The sequence below is a fragment of the Aphis gossypii genome, chromosome 2 (genome assembly GCF_020184175.1).
Source record: "Aphis gossypii isolate Hap1 chromosome 2, ASM2018417v2, whole genome shotgun sequence".
In the NCBI taxonomy this organism is placed as follows: domain Eukaryota; kingdom Metazoa; phylum Arthropoda; class Insecta; order Hemiptera; family Aphididae; genus Aphis; species Aphis gossypii.
In genome coordinates, this window is record NC_065531.1 from 15,075,044 (window position 1) to 15,093,844 (window position 18,801).

The 18,801-nt window shown below is 28.2% G+C and overlaps 3 protein-coding genes across 7 annotated transcripts in view; 1 reads left to right on the plus strand and 2 right to left on the minus strand.

Annotated features, from left to right (window-relative positions):
• Positions 1-18,801, plus strand: part of LOC114120135 (ras-related protein Rap-2b-like) — a 95,120-nt gene that overhangs the window by 3,244 nt on the left and 73,075 nt on the right. The gene's annotated exons all lie outside the window — the stretch shown is intronic.
• LOC114120136 (prisilkin-39-like) lies at positions 488-6,504 on the minus strand. Its single transcript, XM_027981950.2, has 3 exons — positions 6,323-6,504; positions 5,986-6,094; positions 488-1,201 (listed from the first exon to the last, which is right to left on the minus strand). The coding sequence occupies exons 1-3, from the start codon at positions 6,341-6,343 to the stop codon at positions 750-752; spliced, it is 582 nt and encodes a 193-aa protein (XP_027837751.2). The 5' UTR covers positions 6,344-6,504; the 3' UTR covers positions 488-749.
• LOC114120137 (adhesive plaque matrix protein-like) lies at positions 13,848-15,533 on the minus strand. 2 transcript variants are annotated; one of them, XM_027981952.2, is made up of 3 exons: positions 15,366-15,533; positions 14,303-14,423; positions 13,848-14,171 (listed from the first exon to the last, which is right to left on the minus strand). In XM_027981952.2, exons 1-3 carry the CDS (start codon positions 15,384-15,386, stop codon positions 13,960-13,962), a joined length of 354 nt encoding a protein of 117 aa, XP_027837753.1. In that variant the 5' UTR covers positions 15,387-15,533; the 3' UTR covers positions 13,848-13,959. The 2 variants fall into 2 exon arrangements, with proteins under 2 accessions (XP_027837753.1, XP_027837752.1); XM_027981951.2 differs by having other exon boundaries at positions 13,848-14,174.

Sequence of the window (18,801 nt, forward strand, 5' to 3'; positions counted from 1 at the left end):
GTAATATTTTTTTCGGGATTTTTAACTACTCATTATAAAGACGCCCAGTTCGGCAGTTCACCATAATCGTATTATTTCGTACTATTATTAAATTTATCAGTTTTTACAAAAATAATTTATTTTATGTATTATCAGTTATTATTAAATTATATTATTATTGTTATTAGGTAGTTTTATTTTTGACTATATCAGTGTGAATAGGTCAGCGAAGTAACCGTTCAGAATCCAAAATGCAATATTCTTATATTTAAAATCGTATATTATCGAAATGTGTATGTATATGCGAAAAAAATAATTGATTTTAATTTTGATGCGATTTATTTAATTCATAATTTTACTACCTGAAATGGTGTAAAATAGAAATGTATTTCAAAAACGTTGACGCAGATTACACGCACGTTGACTACAGCTGCTGAACACCGAACACCTTATCGTGTCATTACCACTGAGAGTTATATCATAAAAGTACAATAAATATTAGCATTCATAGAATTCATAGTAATGTTTATTCACGTTAAATCTGACGTAATACTTCCAAGTTTTAATATTATTAAGCATATTATATTGTTATATTAAAATAAACTCTATTAAATTTAATATAAAAGCAAATCGTATACAGAATAATCATTATATAAAGATCGTCGCGAGAGTATATCATTATTATACGCGGTAACAATTGTGGTTTTTTGCGGGATCGAATAAAAAAAAAAAATGTCAAACAAAATCGTTCGGATGAAGAGGAGGTCGGCTTAGTAGACGTATGGGTATGATGCGTGGTGGCTGTTGTATTGGTAGTTGTATGGGTAGTGAGTGTACGGATATCCGCCGTAGTAACCGTAGTTGTATCCATTGTTGTAACCGTTGTAACCATTGTTGTAACCGTTGTAACCGTTGTAACCGTTGTAACCGGTGTAGCCGTTGTAACCATAGTTGTAGCCGTTGTATTCGGTCGAATACGGCTTGCTGTACACTGCTGTGGCCACCGTCGCCTTGTCGTATTTTCCGGGGTGGTATTTGCCATCGTCGTACTTGCCCACGTGATGATGGTACTTGCCGTCGTCGTACTTGCCCGCGTGATGGTGGTACTTGCCATCGTCGTACGATCCGTACGGGTAACCGTAAGCTTGGCCGTATAAGGTGTTGTAGGGGCTACCGTACAAACCGCTGTAAGGACTGCCGTAGTATCCGTAATTTGCCGCAACTAGATACGAAATGAAAAATTGTCATAAATTTAATAAAGTTCGAATTTATGAGATCAATAGATTATGAAATAATTTTTGTAAAAAATAATCTGTAAGACAATATCTTAAGAAAAATGTGCATAATAGCGTTTTACTGAAAAGCTTTTGCACATCGAGTAATTTAAACATTTAAGATATCATATATTTTCTACTATATTCTCAATTATCTCTACAATTTACATCATTACCGAACTTATTTTACCGTTTATGTTTATGATAAATATTCGGTTTTTTAGGCAAATCATTACTTTGCATGACATTTTATTGTCTGCCAATTTTATGATCTTATTACACTATGTACTAACTTCTGACTGAACAACGACGACATATAGGGACTCCGCAATGCAAAAGGGTTTGACCGTATAATAATATCACGCACGTACAAGTTAAATTATTTTTTTTTTAATTTTACACAAATTTTTCAGAAATAATTCCGAATTCGACCGCAGGTGTTAATCATAATTTTGAAGCGTGCCCGACCGAATTCTATACCGATTTTCGTTAAATATTTCTCGACAAGTACCCAAATTATGTATTTTCGCCTGTAGAGTGAATTGTATTGAATCGAGTACACGCTTTTGGTAATAACGTAGTGACATATTTATCTATTGGCGGCATTAGGTACCTATAACGCGACCGGGTTTTAGGTAGCTGTTGTAGGTCGATAATAGTGGCTGTTGTTGTACATTATTTTGATTAACGGACGTTGCGCATAGCTATTCGTTCGAAAAAATACTCGCCGGCAATAATAAACGCCCCGACTCCGAGCAATTATTAGATATACAAAATATATTGCGCATGAATAAATAGGTTTTGGACAATTTATAAATTCCAAAAATTCCTAAAAACGATAGTGTATATTTTTAAGTCGAAATCGATAAGCAGATGTGTAATATACACGGGGTGGCGTTGGTGTATACATATGTATTACGTATAAAACGTGATCGAATGTGGAAACGGCGAATTTTCAGTTAACGTTTCAACATTTCAGCAAGGTTAAAAGTAAAAACCTATACCGTGTGCATACATACGTGCGCCTCCTGCACGATAAATAATATTTTCGAGCAAAAAACGTCACGTGGAAAGGGGAAAAAAAGACATCATCTCCGTTTTGATTTTACTACTGTTCGAATATTTTTAAATTATTATTGTTATTTTTTTGCTGCGACTCGAGTTCATCGAGCGGGGACTATGTTAAAATTTTGGATGACTATAATATATTATCATATGGCAACCGGGATTTTCGTATCAGTCGTCTAAACGTCAGTTCGGCTTTAAAATATTATCTCCAGTTGAATATATTGAAAACGAAAATCGTACAAACATAAAATGCACTAATAATTGTTATTTTTAGAAGAAGCAATAATGAGCTGATGATATAATACTGTGTAGTGCGTGTCGTCGTAAAACACGACATAAACGCACACCTAGAACGTCAAATCTGTCGATTTTACGGAGCATAGGATAAACGACAAGCAATGGTTTGAAAGACGTTTTTTGTTGGCACAAAATGCAAAAAACTAATTTTTCATTTTTATGAAATTAGAAGAAATTTCAACAATAAACATTAAGGTATAATTGAGAAATCAGCAACTTGTGAGGAGCATTGTATTAAATGTTCAAGCTTTTTTATCATAATATAATTTTTAACCGAAATTTATAAAAAAAATAATTAAAAATTAAAAAACATTGAGTGTTTCCCGATCTTATAAATAGATGAAAAATATTTGAAATTCATTGAACATTTTATCAAAAATATAAACATTTAGTAATAATTTTAAGTATCTATCATAATGTTTTATACTTCTAGATATTTATGATTTGTATTTCTTAAGAATATCATTTTTTTAAATGAAAGACTGTAAATATAGTCAAGTTTCAATGACTTAAATTTCAAGGGAGGTAAAAATTAATATTCGACTTATGCATTTTTCGAGTTACAAATATTGCATCGAGTCTAAAGGAATTACCTAGGGACAAAATAAAATTCGAGTTATCGAGATTTGATTGTATAGTCATATTTTTTCACTCTTCGACTGAGTGCCGGCTTGGTACAATGTGGTTCGAGCGAGAAATATTGCCAGACTCACCGAGATTTCGAACAATGTAAATGGGCAGTTTTGAGATGGGAAATCCGTTTTCGACTCGGAAATCGTTAATTAGTTTTTGTTGTGCACCGCGTATCCGCCGTATACGAACGTGTGCCTATTTTTCGTTTCGACCCGTCTTTCCGGCGTGGCGAAACAACTATATACTTATACGATTCGTAATGTAATTCATTTCCTTAAAACCGTCGCAAACGAGGCGCCACGTAGTGTCCTGCCGCTTCAGCTCCGGTCCGCCGGTATTTACATTTTTATTCACTTTGCGATGTTCCTTCCTTGGGAATATAAATTTATACATACACCGAGTGATTCGTTTAACGTAATATAGTAATTATTAATTAATGTTTTCAAAAATATCTTCTATTATGAAATTTTAAGTTGTTAATAAATAATCTAAAGAAATAGTATTTTTGGCTATTTTTTATTGTTATTATTTATTCAAAATGTAAAATCGTAAAAAAACAACATGCCCTATTAATTCCTTATCTTAAAATAAAATATTTTTTTGTGTTCTTATAAATATTTAAAGTTTAGGTAAACGTAGTGGTTGTTCTGAAAATAATTGGATCTTAACTCATCTAAACTTTAAATTCTACATACTTTGATTAATATTTTTTTTTTGGAATCTGAAATTAAAAGCGCACACATGTTGACATCAAAAGAATAAAATACTTAAAAAATGATAACGATAGAAATAGTTAAAATACAATTTTTTCCCCTAATAAATTTGTTCTTTAGTGACTTAAAATTAAGTAAAAAAAATATTTTCTGAAATAATAAGTCTCTTATGTTAAATGTATCACTCCGTATATCACTTAATAAACCACCGAGTGAATTTTTTAGAATGCACAATTTTTTTTATCATTGTTTAACTTGCTATATATTTTGATATATAATCTACACATCTTGCGCGAATAGTGTTCTACTATATATTTACATTATACAGTTATATCGTTTTTTTAGAGAGTGCTAAAGATTTTAATGTGCTTAAAAAAATTATCGTGTTTTTTTATTTGTTAAACGAAACACAATACGCATATATTATATTATACTTGGTTGTACAATATTATATATTATATTTTACAAAAGAAGACAATTTTTATTCTTTACCATAGATTATTCGTTTTTTTTTTCAAGTATAAAATATAAATACAACATAATATAATATTTAAAACGTTTTGTGTGGTTGTATGTAAAATAAAATATATTATGAACATCAACTTATTTCGTTAATTGAAAATATGAATGGCGTTGAGAGTTACGTAAGATTGTATAGGTTTTAATTTGTTTTTAGAGAATTTAAACTTTTTATAAAATATTTCCAACTTAGAATTTATGAATGTAAGCAATTTTGGAGAATATGTCTATTTTTTTGATCGGGTTAAAAATATTTTTGCTCAAGCTTTGATTTTTGTTGATCATCTATTGATATACTATTACAGTAGTTTTTACTAGCGATATTCAATTTTTTTTTTACATAATTATTAAAACAACGTTTTCAATTTTGTATTTTAGTTATTAGTTCCGCGAATAAATTATAAGATTTTATGCATTTAATGTAATTTTTAACTGAAAATTATTACGGTGTACAATGCAAATAAGTGATATATTATTTCAAAAATTCAACTGGAGTTAGCAAACATTAATCGTTGGTATTATGAACTCTAAATATAATATTTATACCGATCATCTATACATTATATTGACTTTATAGTTTATTAAATTTGCAGTCCGATACCCAATAAAATTGCTTTGCATAATATTATTATTCGTCATCATGGCGTTCACCTGTTTTTGTTGTCGACCGAATTATAAACTGCCGTTATTTGACTTTCAAACGTTAGCAAATTATTCGACTCGTGTATTTAATTGAGTAAAGTTTGAGACTTTAATCTGATTTGAAAGGTAAGTGTAACAGTTGTCTGTGATTTACTCCACAAACGCGGAACCGTGGTTGAAATTAATAATCGGGTGCATAAAATAATTATAACTTACACATACCGGGATAATAATAATAAGCGAATAAGTTATACGTATAATCTTTATGTTTAGGAATTAAGGATTTTATTAATATAAAATGACTTTTTCACGTATTTTTTTTTTTTACTATCACACGCTTATCTATTTTAATTGATTTTCTGTGGATTTTGAGAAAAAACATGTATATTTTAAGATAAAAAGCAAATAAATGCCTATTTTTTTATGAGATATAACATTATTTATAAATAAATTCGTTTTTACTATTATTAATTTTACATTATATAGATAGATGAAGAGATAACGCAGATAATCAAAAGCATAATATTTATTATTTTTATTATATATTGAGATTATGTGACGATTCTTATGATTTCCAACAACTAAAAATTTACTTTAAATACACAATGACTTTTAATATTTTATCTTATTTTATTCAATGTATAAAACTAAAATAAAATGTATTTTATCAATACAAACTATAATGTGTATTTTAAACTTTTAAAGTACATTTTTAGTTCATATTTCTATGTATTTTTATTTCCATGTGATTTTTTTTATTATTATTATTTTTTTTTTGACAGAATATTTGTTTAGGTCATAAGCATAATCCTAACCATACAGCTATAACAGTATAATGTTAAATATATATATAAACTTACCTGAAGCAGGTGGTGGGATTACTACAGCTTTCTTCACCCTTTCGTTTTCGGCCGCTTTCGATGCATCTTTTTCGGAGAAGACCGACACAATGAGCAGTGCGAAACAAAACTTTGGAAAATAAAAAAAAAAAACAAAAAAATAAACGAAACGACGAGATTATTCACAAGTCTGATAAAGGTCTATTATTGCGACTGGAAAAACAGCGTGATGTTCATTTTGAGAATATTATGAATATTGTAAAAAAAAAATCTACCATCGCCTCGTGGCGCACAACAATAGGATTTTTCCGGCGTTGTGGAATGGAGTATATCTACAGTTTTTTTTTTATTTACTTACAAATAACTTGCAGGATGTCATTTTTGTGTGGTAGCTGTTGATGCGTTGTTGTAGTACGAAGTTGTTCGTTTGTTTAACCGATTGGGCAATAAAAAAAAAAGTATGCAGATATCGTAATTATTAATATTGTATTATTTTTAGCTTGGACCACTTGGACCGAGGGATGCGAAACGAATGATTTGACACCGGTAAACGTTCGGTCCTTATATATTGCTAGCTTGTTATTTGTCTCTCCTTAATGACATTCATTTTTTTTACTCGAAAACCCGGTGGCAATGCAGTTTACTATTATTATTATTATTATAATGGTCTTATAATCATCGTTATTGCCGATATCGCTTATCACGGTGTGGAGATTCGCTGGAGTACGGCGCCGGCGTCGTATCCTTGAACGTAACGCCAACAATTATTTTAATTGCCCCCTTTTCGTTTTTATTTTATGTTTTTCGTTAATTTTTTCCGACTTTGGTTAAGGTCACTGGCTGGAGATTATCGTTAATATAATTGTCATAAGCGATTATATAAAATACATTATATTATTATATACCTAGAGGACTTTGCACGCTGAAAACTGTCGAAAATCAAATAGTGCTGTAGTTATTACTTCAGAATGACGTGACGTATAATATTATATTATGACATTATATATAGGTACGTATAATGATAATAAATTACACGTCATAATTCGTATGTTATTACACCGTTGGCGGTGCAAAATCGTTTTCGGGTTAGTCAACTCTTTTGCAGGTTCGACGCCAAGAGTGAGGCATATGCAAGTGTATTAAATACGCGAGGGATCTGTTGTTGAGGTTTTTAACGTTAAATGATTAAACGTAACACAAATTTTTCAACTGGTTGAATGAGATTATATTTTTAAATTTATTAACGATCTAATTTTATTCTAAACTAATTCAACTTTTTCATTTGTTGGTTTCCGATAAACACTTATGAGATCGTATTATTATTATTTTTTATGTATTTCTTCGCGTGCAATATGTTTTATTTGTACATCTATTACCTATACATTGTTATAATATATAGATGTAAGATAATAAGAGAGCTCTATCATAATATTTTGTTTTAATTTTTAACAAACTATAATATAAAATGCTAAGTGATATGTAATGATCACTAATTTGATTTTTCACGTTGTATTTGTGCACATTATTGTAAAATAAAAACACCAACCTATAATCGAAGTTGATTATATTTTTTGCTATATAAATAAAATATAATTGCAGTTTATGACCTATCGTGGGTGATTATTTATATTTATGACTATATTATTATTTCCTGGATCATAACAAAAGTGTAACCAAAATGCACTTCGATAAAATCGTGTGTTAGGATTTTTCTCTGGAAATTTATTCAAAAAAACTTTTTTATGCTATCAAAAGTGTCCGATTTCTAATCGCTAAAAGAAGCTGTAGGAAACTTTTGGAACCATAGAAAGTGGTGTTGGTAAGTAATGAATAACTTTAAAGTTGATATGTGAAAAATAATTCATGTTGACATTTTTATGTATATATTTATTATCCCTCTCGTATATGTTAGAATATCTGAACATTTTAATAAGTTAGATAGTTTAGTTTTGATTAATTCATACGTACAAAACATGTCTTGAACGAGTTTTAATAGACTTTTTCATTAACTCTTGATTAGCGTGTGTATTAACTTTTGATTTATAAATTGTGGTCGATAAATATTTATAATTTTTTTTTTTTTTTGAAAAAAGTGTTTAATGAATAGTAGAGGTATTATATTAACTTAATGATGCATTTATCGAACATACTTAATTGTCTCTCACGGTATTGTTATTATTAAAGTTGTTCATGTTAATAATTAATAATGTACAGAAATCAATAAATGGTATGATTTATTAAACGGACTTCACATATTTCTATGTTTGAAATATTTATAACACTATATAATTACCAAAAAGTTGGATATTTGATCAATTTAGTTATCGTGGTTTTTAATGACAATTATCAATATTATTAATATTCCAAGTTCAGAATCAGAATATACTTATAAATATATTGAATAATAATTAGATATATATTTAACAATTATTTATTGATTAATATAGATGGAATTTACAGTTAGGACGAATGGTTAAGTAATATGGTGACCAAAATACATTGTAAAAGGGTATCACTTGTCGTTTTACGAAGATCATTAAATTTATGATACTATTTAAAAAATATATATATAATTACAATGAATAATTTTTTCCACGAAATTGTACTGTCTAGGCTTTTATGTCCTTCTAAAGCTCAATCATGCGTCATAAAACCTTGAAATGTTCCATCAAATAAAGTCTAAAATTTCTTAAAATAAATTATACAAAAAAAAAAAAAATTACAAAGAACATCAGCGGTGGTGCCAGATAAAAAGTCTGAAAAAAAAAAAATTCTTAAGGAAACAATATTAATCTTCAATGTTTAATAGGATAATCTATGATATTTCAATATTATGATTATTGTTTATCTTTTTCCTTAATTTTAATACACATATTTATAAAACATTAAAATATAAACAATTGTAGATTATTAAAAATCAATTACACCCAAATATAATATTAGTTATTACGAATAAAATACGCACGGAAATAGTAATTAGTAACTATAATAATAATAATAAAAAGTACTTATATTATGCTATTTATCACGAGTTATTTATCTGTTATTAGAAGACACCGTGTCTCTGTATGCATAATAGAATATTGTCGATGTCACAATAGTTTCATTTCAATCAAAAACGCACGTTTAAAATATTATTAAATTGTTATGAGTAAAAAAAAGTTTAGGTTTTAATACGTTTTATTACCTATAAGTTAGGTTGTATATATAATATAACGAATAATCACGTTAGTCGTACTCGATATAGAATCTTGTATTCCCGTTTATGAAAACTTCGCGTACTGTAAAGGAATAATATTCATGACACCGACTGATAGGTATGCATATCATATTATATTTTATCACACTGTGCCAAGTTAATAAAACTTCAGGAATAATAATATATCGTATTATCTTTGGTCAAAGTTTTATGAGAAACAAAGTAAGTTTCACAGTTGTATTTCCGGTGTCTGGTCCGATCAGCATGACTTACAATATAATATTATGTATTTATACGCGGGTGATTCAATGCAAGTATTTTTTAGAACGCTTTTAATTTATTCAATTTTTGATTTTTGAAACTTTTAAATATATCTATTTGGAAATTAAACATTATATATTTAATCAAATACTTAATTTTGTTTATGCCATTATATACAACGTCGAATAACTTATTTTGTTTTTTCAATTTTTAATCACGTTTCTTACAACATTTTTTAGATAGATTTACATGTTATAAATATAAAACTAATTTAGTACGAGTATAGTTTTTAAATTCTTAAGCATTATTATTTATCATATGGATAGGTACAGTAATAATAGTCATGGATATTAAGTTAAGATATGGTGGCAATGATGATTTAAAAATTATAGTAATTAATATTATACATTTGCATTTAATGTTCGTAAAAATTAACCGAATATATTAATAAGTATACTAGACTAAATATTGAATTAAATTTATATTCAATGTTAATATCGATCTTATATCGAGCGTTATTACTCTTAATATACATAGTTTAATAACTTAAAAATAACTCTTTCGAGTTTTGATTCAAATACGTCGATATTGTTAAAAAATGAAATAAGTTTATATCGCCACTGGATATATTTTAAATGTCTTAAATAGTATAAAAAAAACCTAAGTTTTCGTAATTTTGGCTTGAAACAATACTTGGAAAACACACATTTGTATACTCACTACACCGAAGCTCTTGAAATCTAGTCAAAAACAATGGCATCACTGTAAAACGAAAGGGTGTAAATCAAAACAGAAAATCTGACATGCACACACATACACACAATCCGCCCATAATAAATAAAATATCTGATGACTTGTATATAGAACTATAGAAGTATAAGTGACTAAATCACAAATTATAATCGCAGGACTATAACATAAAATATTAATAATAATATATAGTATAATACGATACGAACTCAAATGTGTTGTAGTCGGTATTATGACGATGGTATTGTCGTAATTTTTTAACTATCAAACTATACATAAATTATATGTTTTATTTATCGTTAAATGCGTTTCAATTATGTTTGTATGTTATAGTAACTAATAAATTTTACATCTAAAAGCTTATAACAGTCCTAATATTATTTTCTTGAACTATATGAACAATAACTACTACGCAGTCGACGATGGACGTTTCATGGTTTTGTAAACTTTAAACAGTTTAACACAATGTAATGTTATTCTCGGTATTAATATCTCTATATAATAGTATAGTGTAAAAAAAAAAATAATTAAAAACTAATTTGAGGTAACTCCTCGGCTGTATATTATAATAGCGAGGCGTGTACGAAGTATCTATTGTAAATTAAAATGAATAAAAGATATCGATTTAACACCTTGATACAAACTTGATTGATTGATTTGTACACCATAAACTGTTATGATCTATTGATAAATATTCGTTCGTATAATATTTTATAATTTAAAACCAGACAACTGCAGTATACTGGTGTATGAATTTAGTGGTTAATGGTTATACCTTAAAAGTATATACGGACATAAATTACTAACATTTAATGTTTTTAATTTAAAGTTGATAAAGAAAAACAAAGATTTTAAACTTTGAGAACATTAGACATTTTACCTACTAAGAATGTATATTGATATAAATATAACAGTGTTTTAGAACTTATTCTTTAGATAACATTTTTAATTAAAAAATAAAAAATAAAATAAAATAAAATTACGAACCAATTTTATCGAAGAAATAATATAAATTTAATGTAAGAAATACGGGAGGCTATGTAGGTTACAGAAACTATTAAGACTTAATTATATATATATATATTTTTAGCATAATATATAATAATAATCAAACTGTGTAAATATATACGTTAGTATACCATGATTATGAAAAATTGTTATATGGATAATATTGTTTTAAATTAAAAAAGCAGTCAAGTATAATATTACTATAAAGTAAAAAGATTTTATTAAATTCGCACATGTTTTGATCTTCTTATATTATTACGACGATGATGACGATGATGATGCACCTATTATATGATTATTTTTATTTTAACAACAAACATAATGGCAAATACTTAAGTGGAAACTGCTTGAAGCAAATTTAAAAGACTGGAAATTTTACATAAATGACTAAATTGGCAAATTTTATATTTTATTAATACTCTATTAAATGCTTAAAATATTCATTTTCATTTATACAAACGAATGTATAATAACATTTTTTTAATCAAAACTAAAAAATGGAAAATAAATAAAAGCAAAAATGAAGTCAACTGGTGTGCATATTCTTATAGATAGTTTTTCTTTTAATATGCAAATATTTTTTTGCTTTATGTATCAATATTAAATAATAAATTATTTTTATTTTAGTTGTATGTTTATTTTTAATAGTTATGTCATTTTCGGTAAATAAATATATAACTCTTATTAATTTCAACCATGTATAAAATAATATATATATTTAAATAAATATTACTCAGAATGAAATTTAATTGGAAAGACAGTTTTTATAACTACATAATACAATTTTCAAAAAAAAAAATCTCATTCATAATTCATTTTTATAGATAAAAATATTGTTTTTTCAAAAACGTCAAAACAGTTTTTTGGTTAAGTTTTATTTTTTTTTGTTGAAAATAATGTCTTTGGAAATCGATACACTTTGTATGATGAATTTGTTTACTCGATGTAGAATTACTTTTAAAAAGTTACAGTATTCATATAGTTTCTTGTTATAAGATATAAATTACTAAATGACATTATAACCAATGTATATAATAACCTTCAAATCGATTTCGTTACACATTTTGTATTTGTTGAACAATATTTAATATTTTATCATTTTTTACTTCTTAACGTAAATCAATCTGGATGCTTTAAATATATATATGTATATATATATATATATATTAATGTAATATTTATTATTTTAACTGTGGGTAATACAATTAATGTTGATTTATTTTAATATAGATATGTATTATATACGTATATATAATATATATATATAAGTATTAAACAACTATTAGTATAATATTCATACCGGTATATAGAATATTATAATTATATAACTGAAAGAAAGTAACTTCTAAGTTCTAATTTGGTGAAATACCTACATGGAAAATAATTTTAAGTCTCATTGAAAGAAAAAATGTTAAAGAATTGATCAATGTACAAATTCAACTCAGCTAATATTTACTAATTATATTGACACTAACACTCAATATAAATTAAAAGTATTGTATTTTTTTAATATAAAATCTGATTTTTATTATCTATTTTCGAAAAACGGACTTACAGAGATAACAATAATAATAGCGCGTGGGACATCATATTATATTTGTTTAATATTGTTAGGTAAGTAAAATAAATTTAAAAATAAAATGGTATTTGTATTTATTTAATGCTATTTTTCAAAATTAAGATTGTATTACGAATACATTTTTGTTTACTCTGTTTATAATTTGACATTAAATAACTCAAAATATTTTTGTCATTTTAATTATTTGTTGTATAGTGATTAATAACGCGTTAGGTTAACGATTGCTTGAAATCACTGAAGCTTGTTTTGTCTTTGCATTGTTCTATACAGTTTTCAATTCATATACTTTGACAAACTATAGAGAGACACGCACTTCATTATAGTTAATGATTATAATATTTTTTTTTTTTACTATAATCTTCTTCGAAACCAAAGTTTCAGCTCAAAATCTATAACATTTTACAATACACGTTTCACTTCGAGTGAGTTAAGACGTCTCATTTGAGCGTTTCAACTTCAGATGGCTTTCTGCGCACAGTGCCTTGAAAGTTTTAGATTAACTTAATTTGACACTCTATACAAAGATGGCACGTCATTAACAATACGGTTTAATGTTCGTGTACGGGCGATAAGCTACACGTTTTACTATGAACTTTAAACAATACACAGAGCACAAAGAATTTTATATATTATACCTTACCTATATTGGGTACGACCGACGACTATCGTAATTAAGAGGTTATAGTCAAACTCCGTTACTACGGATGTGCGATCCGCCAAAAACAATTTATTTTTTAGGTGAATAAAAAATACGATTTTTCCCTGAGAAGTTTATAACATAATATTACATATATTATTTCCAATAGTCATTATAATTATGTCTTGCGGTGCAACCGTAGTATACGTACGATAATAATATTGCATATTATTATCTTGTCGTACAAACAATACGATATTAGTGTGTTACCACTCATATTATTATTATTATACTAAACAAACAGTAATATTAATATAATAATATAATTGTCGTTGTCACTGTGGTCTGTGGTTGACACTGTATTGTGTATATCGCAGTCGCGTCAGTTACGACTTTGATGGCGTATAGGTATACAGAGGAAAATTAAAGATATAAAACGACTCGTCAAATTGTTGAAAAAAAAAGATCACATTTTTATTGTTAAAAATTTTTTGTATAAAATTATCTTAAAAACTACGTTTGTTGCCGGAAAATCTGAGAGGCGTTGTCGGGAATGGGTGTTCAGTAGTGGTAAAGCGGGTAGGCGGACTTGTAAGCTGGGACAGCTGGGTAGTAAGTCTTTTCGTATTTGCCTGGCCAGTACTTGCCGTCATCGTGAGCGTAAGCGTAGCTCGGGTAAGCGGCGTAAGCAGTTGGGTATGCGGCCGGGTACGAGTACGAGTACGGGTAAGCCGAGTAGGCGTATGGGTAGACTGGAGCGGAGTAGGCCAAAGCTGCTGTAAAAAAAAAAAGAAACGATATTTTTTTAAAACAATCGATTTGATTTATCATAATAATTTAAAACAGAATCCAACAAATATTTTACAGGACTTCTGTAATCAAAATACTTATAATATATACTTACGGGCGGCGATGTAAGCGTGTTTCTTTACTCTGGCGGCTTCAGCGCCGACTTGTTCTTCGACTTTTGGTGATTCCTGGGCAGCGGCATAGTACACGCTGAGGACGGTCAAGGCGATGAATATCTACGAAGAAACAAAAAAAAATATTATTAGATTGACACAGATCGATATTATTGTTGCAATGGTACATATAATACCATCATCATTTAATATTATACTATCGACAGACTTTGTAGTTGTGCGTGTTTATAGAACGGTTTTCAATTATCCATTTGTGTACGTATAATTTTATTATGCCACCGAGTCGAGGCGTAATATTATCGAGGGTCTGAATTAACGCGTACTCACGAACGAAAAAATAATAAATTTGGGCAATTAATTCCGAGAATTTCATTTGCTCCTGGATTTACAAAAACTTTGCTCGCCGGACACGTGTCATCGCAATATTATATTATACTCATTTATTTGCTGCGGAGCTTACCTACGCTGAGGCATGGACGTTGTATTATATTATACGAGTAGACAATAAGTTATATCTTTCATTACATCGTTGGTATGATATATATATATATATATATAAATATTATAGGTATACATTTTCTAAGCAATCGTAATTACATATTATTGTCGGGCAAACTATAGATGTAAAATATTAATAAGCACACTCAGATCTTTTTCGAAATCATCAGGTAAAGAGTTCACTAATGAAAAAAATGTAATATCTATTCTCTAGGATTAATGATTTAATATTATCCGAAATATCAAACGATTATCGTTGCAGCAGGATCACGATCGTCTTGACGATCCAAATACGGTATCTGAGGTTAGTCGATCTCAAAATTCTTACGAAGAATACACAGACATATATACATATATACAATATTATCGCTCTCGGCGTGAAATTTTCGACTATAATTTCCATGTCGATCGAAGACTAGTGACAAGTAAAGAGATGTGGAACGAATCGATCGTATTATAACATTGATTTAAAATCGATTAATCGAAAAAACGTTTTACGAACAACTACAGTAGGATTTATGAAAAACAAAAATATCTGCGACTTACCAGATACTTGAAAGAAGCCATTTCTGTTTTGGTGATTTCTTCTTGTGTTGTCTACGACTGATCTGCAAACTTCAACCTGTGGTTGTCGATGTGTACTCGGGATGTGGTGTGATGCCAACGTCGGACGTCGCGGTCTTTATATATGCGAGAGTCCCAATGGATCGTATAATACCCCTACTCGATGGCCATCGACGCAAGGGCGTTGCCTGTTGTCCTGCAGCAGCGGTCCGAAAGGCCAAGATCCGGATCGAGAAGAGCGTCAGAGATGACCTTCGATTGCGGTCGGGGGGGATGTGCACAACAACAATAACACAGCGGACGAAACGATAAAAAAAAAAAATAGAATATTTACAAATACGTAATATTATTTTATAGTAACATTCTATATAGAGGTACATCTAAGAATATAAAGTCCCATTAGGCGTTGCCGGACGTGTTATATATTATATTATTATATTATACTTGAACGTATCGGGACGTGGGCATTATAATATCGTCGATACGCAATACGGTTCATTGTACGAAGAATCCAGTCGAGTCGCATCGCTCATTACGGGGTGATCTATCCAACGCAACAGACACTTTTATTCTTTTAAACAAATCGTACGTCGTAGCAATATAATATTTTTGGAAAAAAATTATGTTTTTGTAAAATTGTTCTCAATGTTTTTTACTTTTTTTGTTGTCAACATATTATACTTTTTACTTCATATCCCGAAACAGAATATTATTATATCGGAACTTAGAAGTATTCATATCTACGAACAATGTCGAATAAATAGTTTATTAATTTAAAGTATTTGAAGTTTTAATGAGCGGAGTAGTGAACCGATATTTTTCGAGGGGTGCGTCTGAACTACATCACTCCTGCAATAATCTAAACTTTTAATAGGTATTGTACTTTCATAATAATTCATAAGCCACGTGTTCAAAATTAGATTTTATATATCGAAGTACTCCAAGATAAATTCTACTTTGGAATAAAAAATTTAATATTCGTATCGTTGTTAAAAAAGTAAATAATTTACGATCAAAAAAATCATGACCATAAAAAAATAGCAAAAACATGTCTAAAAAAATAGTTTTTAACAATTTACAGTTATGAAAAATTATTTTCAAAAATAACAATTGGTTTTGAAATTATTGAGAGTCTTGCATTTAATGGATTTGTCGGTCGGTATAAATAGCAATAATGACATACAACAGTGTAAAATATTATATTAACCGTACGCCGAGCACGTCGTATATCATGTATATTGTTCCACGAACCTTCCTCCCGACGACGATCTTTGGTCACCCACGAATAATTTGGTTACATGAGTTAACGATATATATTCGAGGGACGTAATCGCTACCCTCGCGTTGAAATTCGGAAAATGTGTGAACGCTTCTCGAGCGTGTTCGAAGATCGTTCGGTGGGATGCAAAAGAATCCGATTATTTAATTCCTGCAATATGCGTATAGATCGTTCTCGGTGGAGATATATTATTATTATGTCGTGCACCATACAGTGTTTTCTACGATTTTCCAGGAAATCATTTTTTTTCGGTACGATTAAACATACGAAAATGTTCCTCGCCACTTACTATATTATATACACATGAAATAGGTTTAAAATTGATCACATCATATTATTGTATAGTAATTATGCAGCTTCGTGACATGAAAATCTGCACAGCCTATTTATTTTGTTTTACATTATAGTATTAAACTCAATTTTGTACTCAGACAGTCAGACGGTATACAATAGGAACGTTGAGCATTATTACTTACTGATATTGGATATTTAAACTTTGATTTACAGTAAGTAAGACTCGAACATATTTGAACACAGTTATACGCCATAGCTTCTGTCTTTTAGGTATTACACAATATTTCCAGGATTTATTTTCCTATAATAAATAGTGAAAAAATTGTAATAACATTTTTTAAGTTTAATTAACTAGGTATGGAGTAAGAAATTGGTACAATTTTATACGTCATAATATTACAGAATACAGAATTATTTCTAATAATTAATGATATTTAGCATTTAATTAGTTACAAATTTAATATTAAAACAGATATTATATACTAATTAAAATGATGACTTAAGTACCTATTGTACTATTGTGCTATAAAATTATTACAATTTACTATGTTAGAAATTTCAGGTTTTTTGATTATTGTTATTATAAATAATAATAATTTAAAATGCTTGTAAATTTTATTTTATTTGTTTACAATTTTTAATTTAATTTTCCAAAGTATATTATTGAAAAACAGAAAATAATCTAAAATAGTAAAATATACTTGGAATCTGTAAATTGAATTACCATGAAAGTAACTAATTAATTTTTTTGATTAATTTTAATTACATACTATTAAAGTATAATTATTGTCGTATTTCAATGAAATATAAATACAAACAAGTAATTTAATTCAAATATAAATAATTAATTTAAGTAATGAAAATATTGTTTGTAAGTTATAACTGTTGATCGTTGTTATTGCGCATTAAAATCACGAAATATAATGTTATTAAAATATTCATTTAATCACTAAAATGGTTAAATATTATGGTCGTAAAAACCATACTTGCTCTTTTTTTTTTTTTTGAAAGTACGATTTTGATTTTAAATTAATTTAATACGATTTACACAATCATGTTTATTTAAATCATTTATTATTAAATAATTAAAATTTATATAAAAAAATTGAGTATATTATAATACGTAGATTTTGGATTCATCTTTTTTTTTATCGGCTGACAGTCTTTTTTTTTTTAAATTGTAGGTAAAGTTTTTATTTTTAAGCTACACAATTGAAAATAATACAATATAATAATACTAAGTATGACCTTAAATTCAATGTAATCTATATCTATAATATATAATATAAAAAAAAAAACAATAGTTTATATGCATTGTCGGATGGACATGATTACAATATCCAAAAATATTAATTTAAGAACTTCAGTCACACAATTTTGGCGACTCGAATAACGTTTAAAAATTGATTTAAGTGAAAATTGTTTACGTTATGTCACAGGTTACGTCACGAAACCGCAATCTGAAGTATGGTTCTAAAATTGTCTTAATTATTTAAAATAAATGAAAATTTCATATTTGATCGGTTTTCAAAAATTATGCGTCGACATTTTTTCGTTATCGTTTACATATTATAAACGTATTTTGAATTATTGCGTATAAATAACTTTTTATCCGTCGGATTTGATTGTTTACAGGTCTTTTGTTCGGTTAAATTTTTTTTTTTATCGCGAACCTCAGTTTTTGAGTCACGGGCGTAAGAACAACAATTCGCGTTCAGGTTCACGGGACATAACAAGTAGCTCCACCTGTGCGGATGGTCACGGTCACTGACGTTGAAACGCGCGTCGTCTCTTCGTCGTGCGTACGATTTATCATGTAAAATACACGCGTATTATGTTGTGTAT

What these genes read in the sequence shown, in the direction of transcription:
- LOC114120136 (XM_027981950.2), bottom strand. Translation starts at nt 6,343, where the DNA reads ATGACATCCTGCAAGTTATTT. An exon ending in TGACATCCTGCAAGTTATTT is followed by an intron (nt 6,095 to 6,322) that starts GTAAGTAAATAA and finishes TATTTTCCAAAG; the next exon opens with TTTTGTTTCGCACTGCTCAT. An exon ending in AATCCCACCACCTGCTTCAG is followed by an intron (nt 1,202 to 5,985) that starts GTAAGTTTATAT and finishes TTTCGTATCTAG; the next exon opens with TTGCGGCAAATTACGGATAC.
- LOC114120137 (XM_027981951.2), bottom strand. Translation starts at nt 15,386, where the DNA reads ATGGCTTCTTTCAAGTATCTG. An exon ending in TGGCTTCTTTCAAGTATCTG is followed by an intron (nt 14,424 to 15,365) that starts GTAAGTCGCAGA and finishes GTTTCTTCGTAG; the next exon opens with ATATTCATCGCCTTGACCGT. An exon ending in ACACGCTTACATCGCCGCCC is followed by an intron (nt 14,175 to 14,302) that starts GTAAGTATATAT and finishes TTTTTTTTACAG; the next exon opens with CAGCTTTGGCCTACTCCGCT.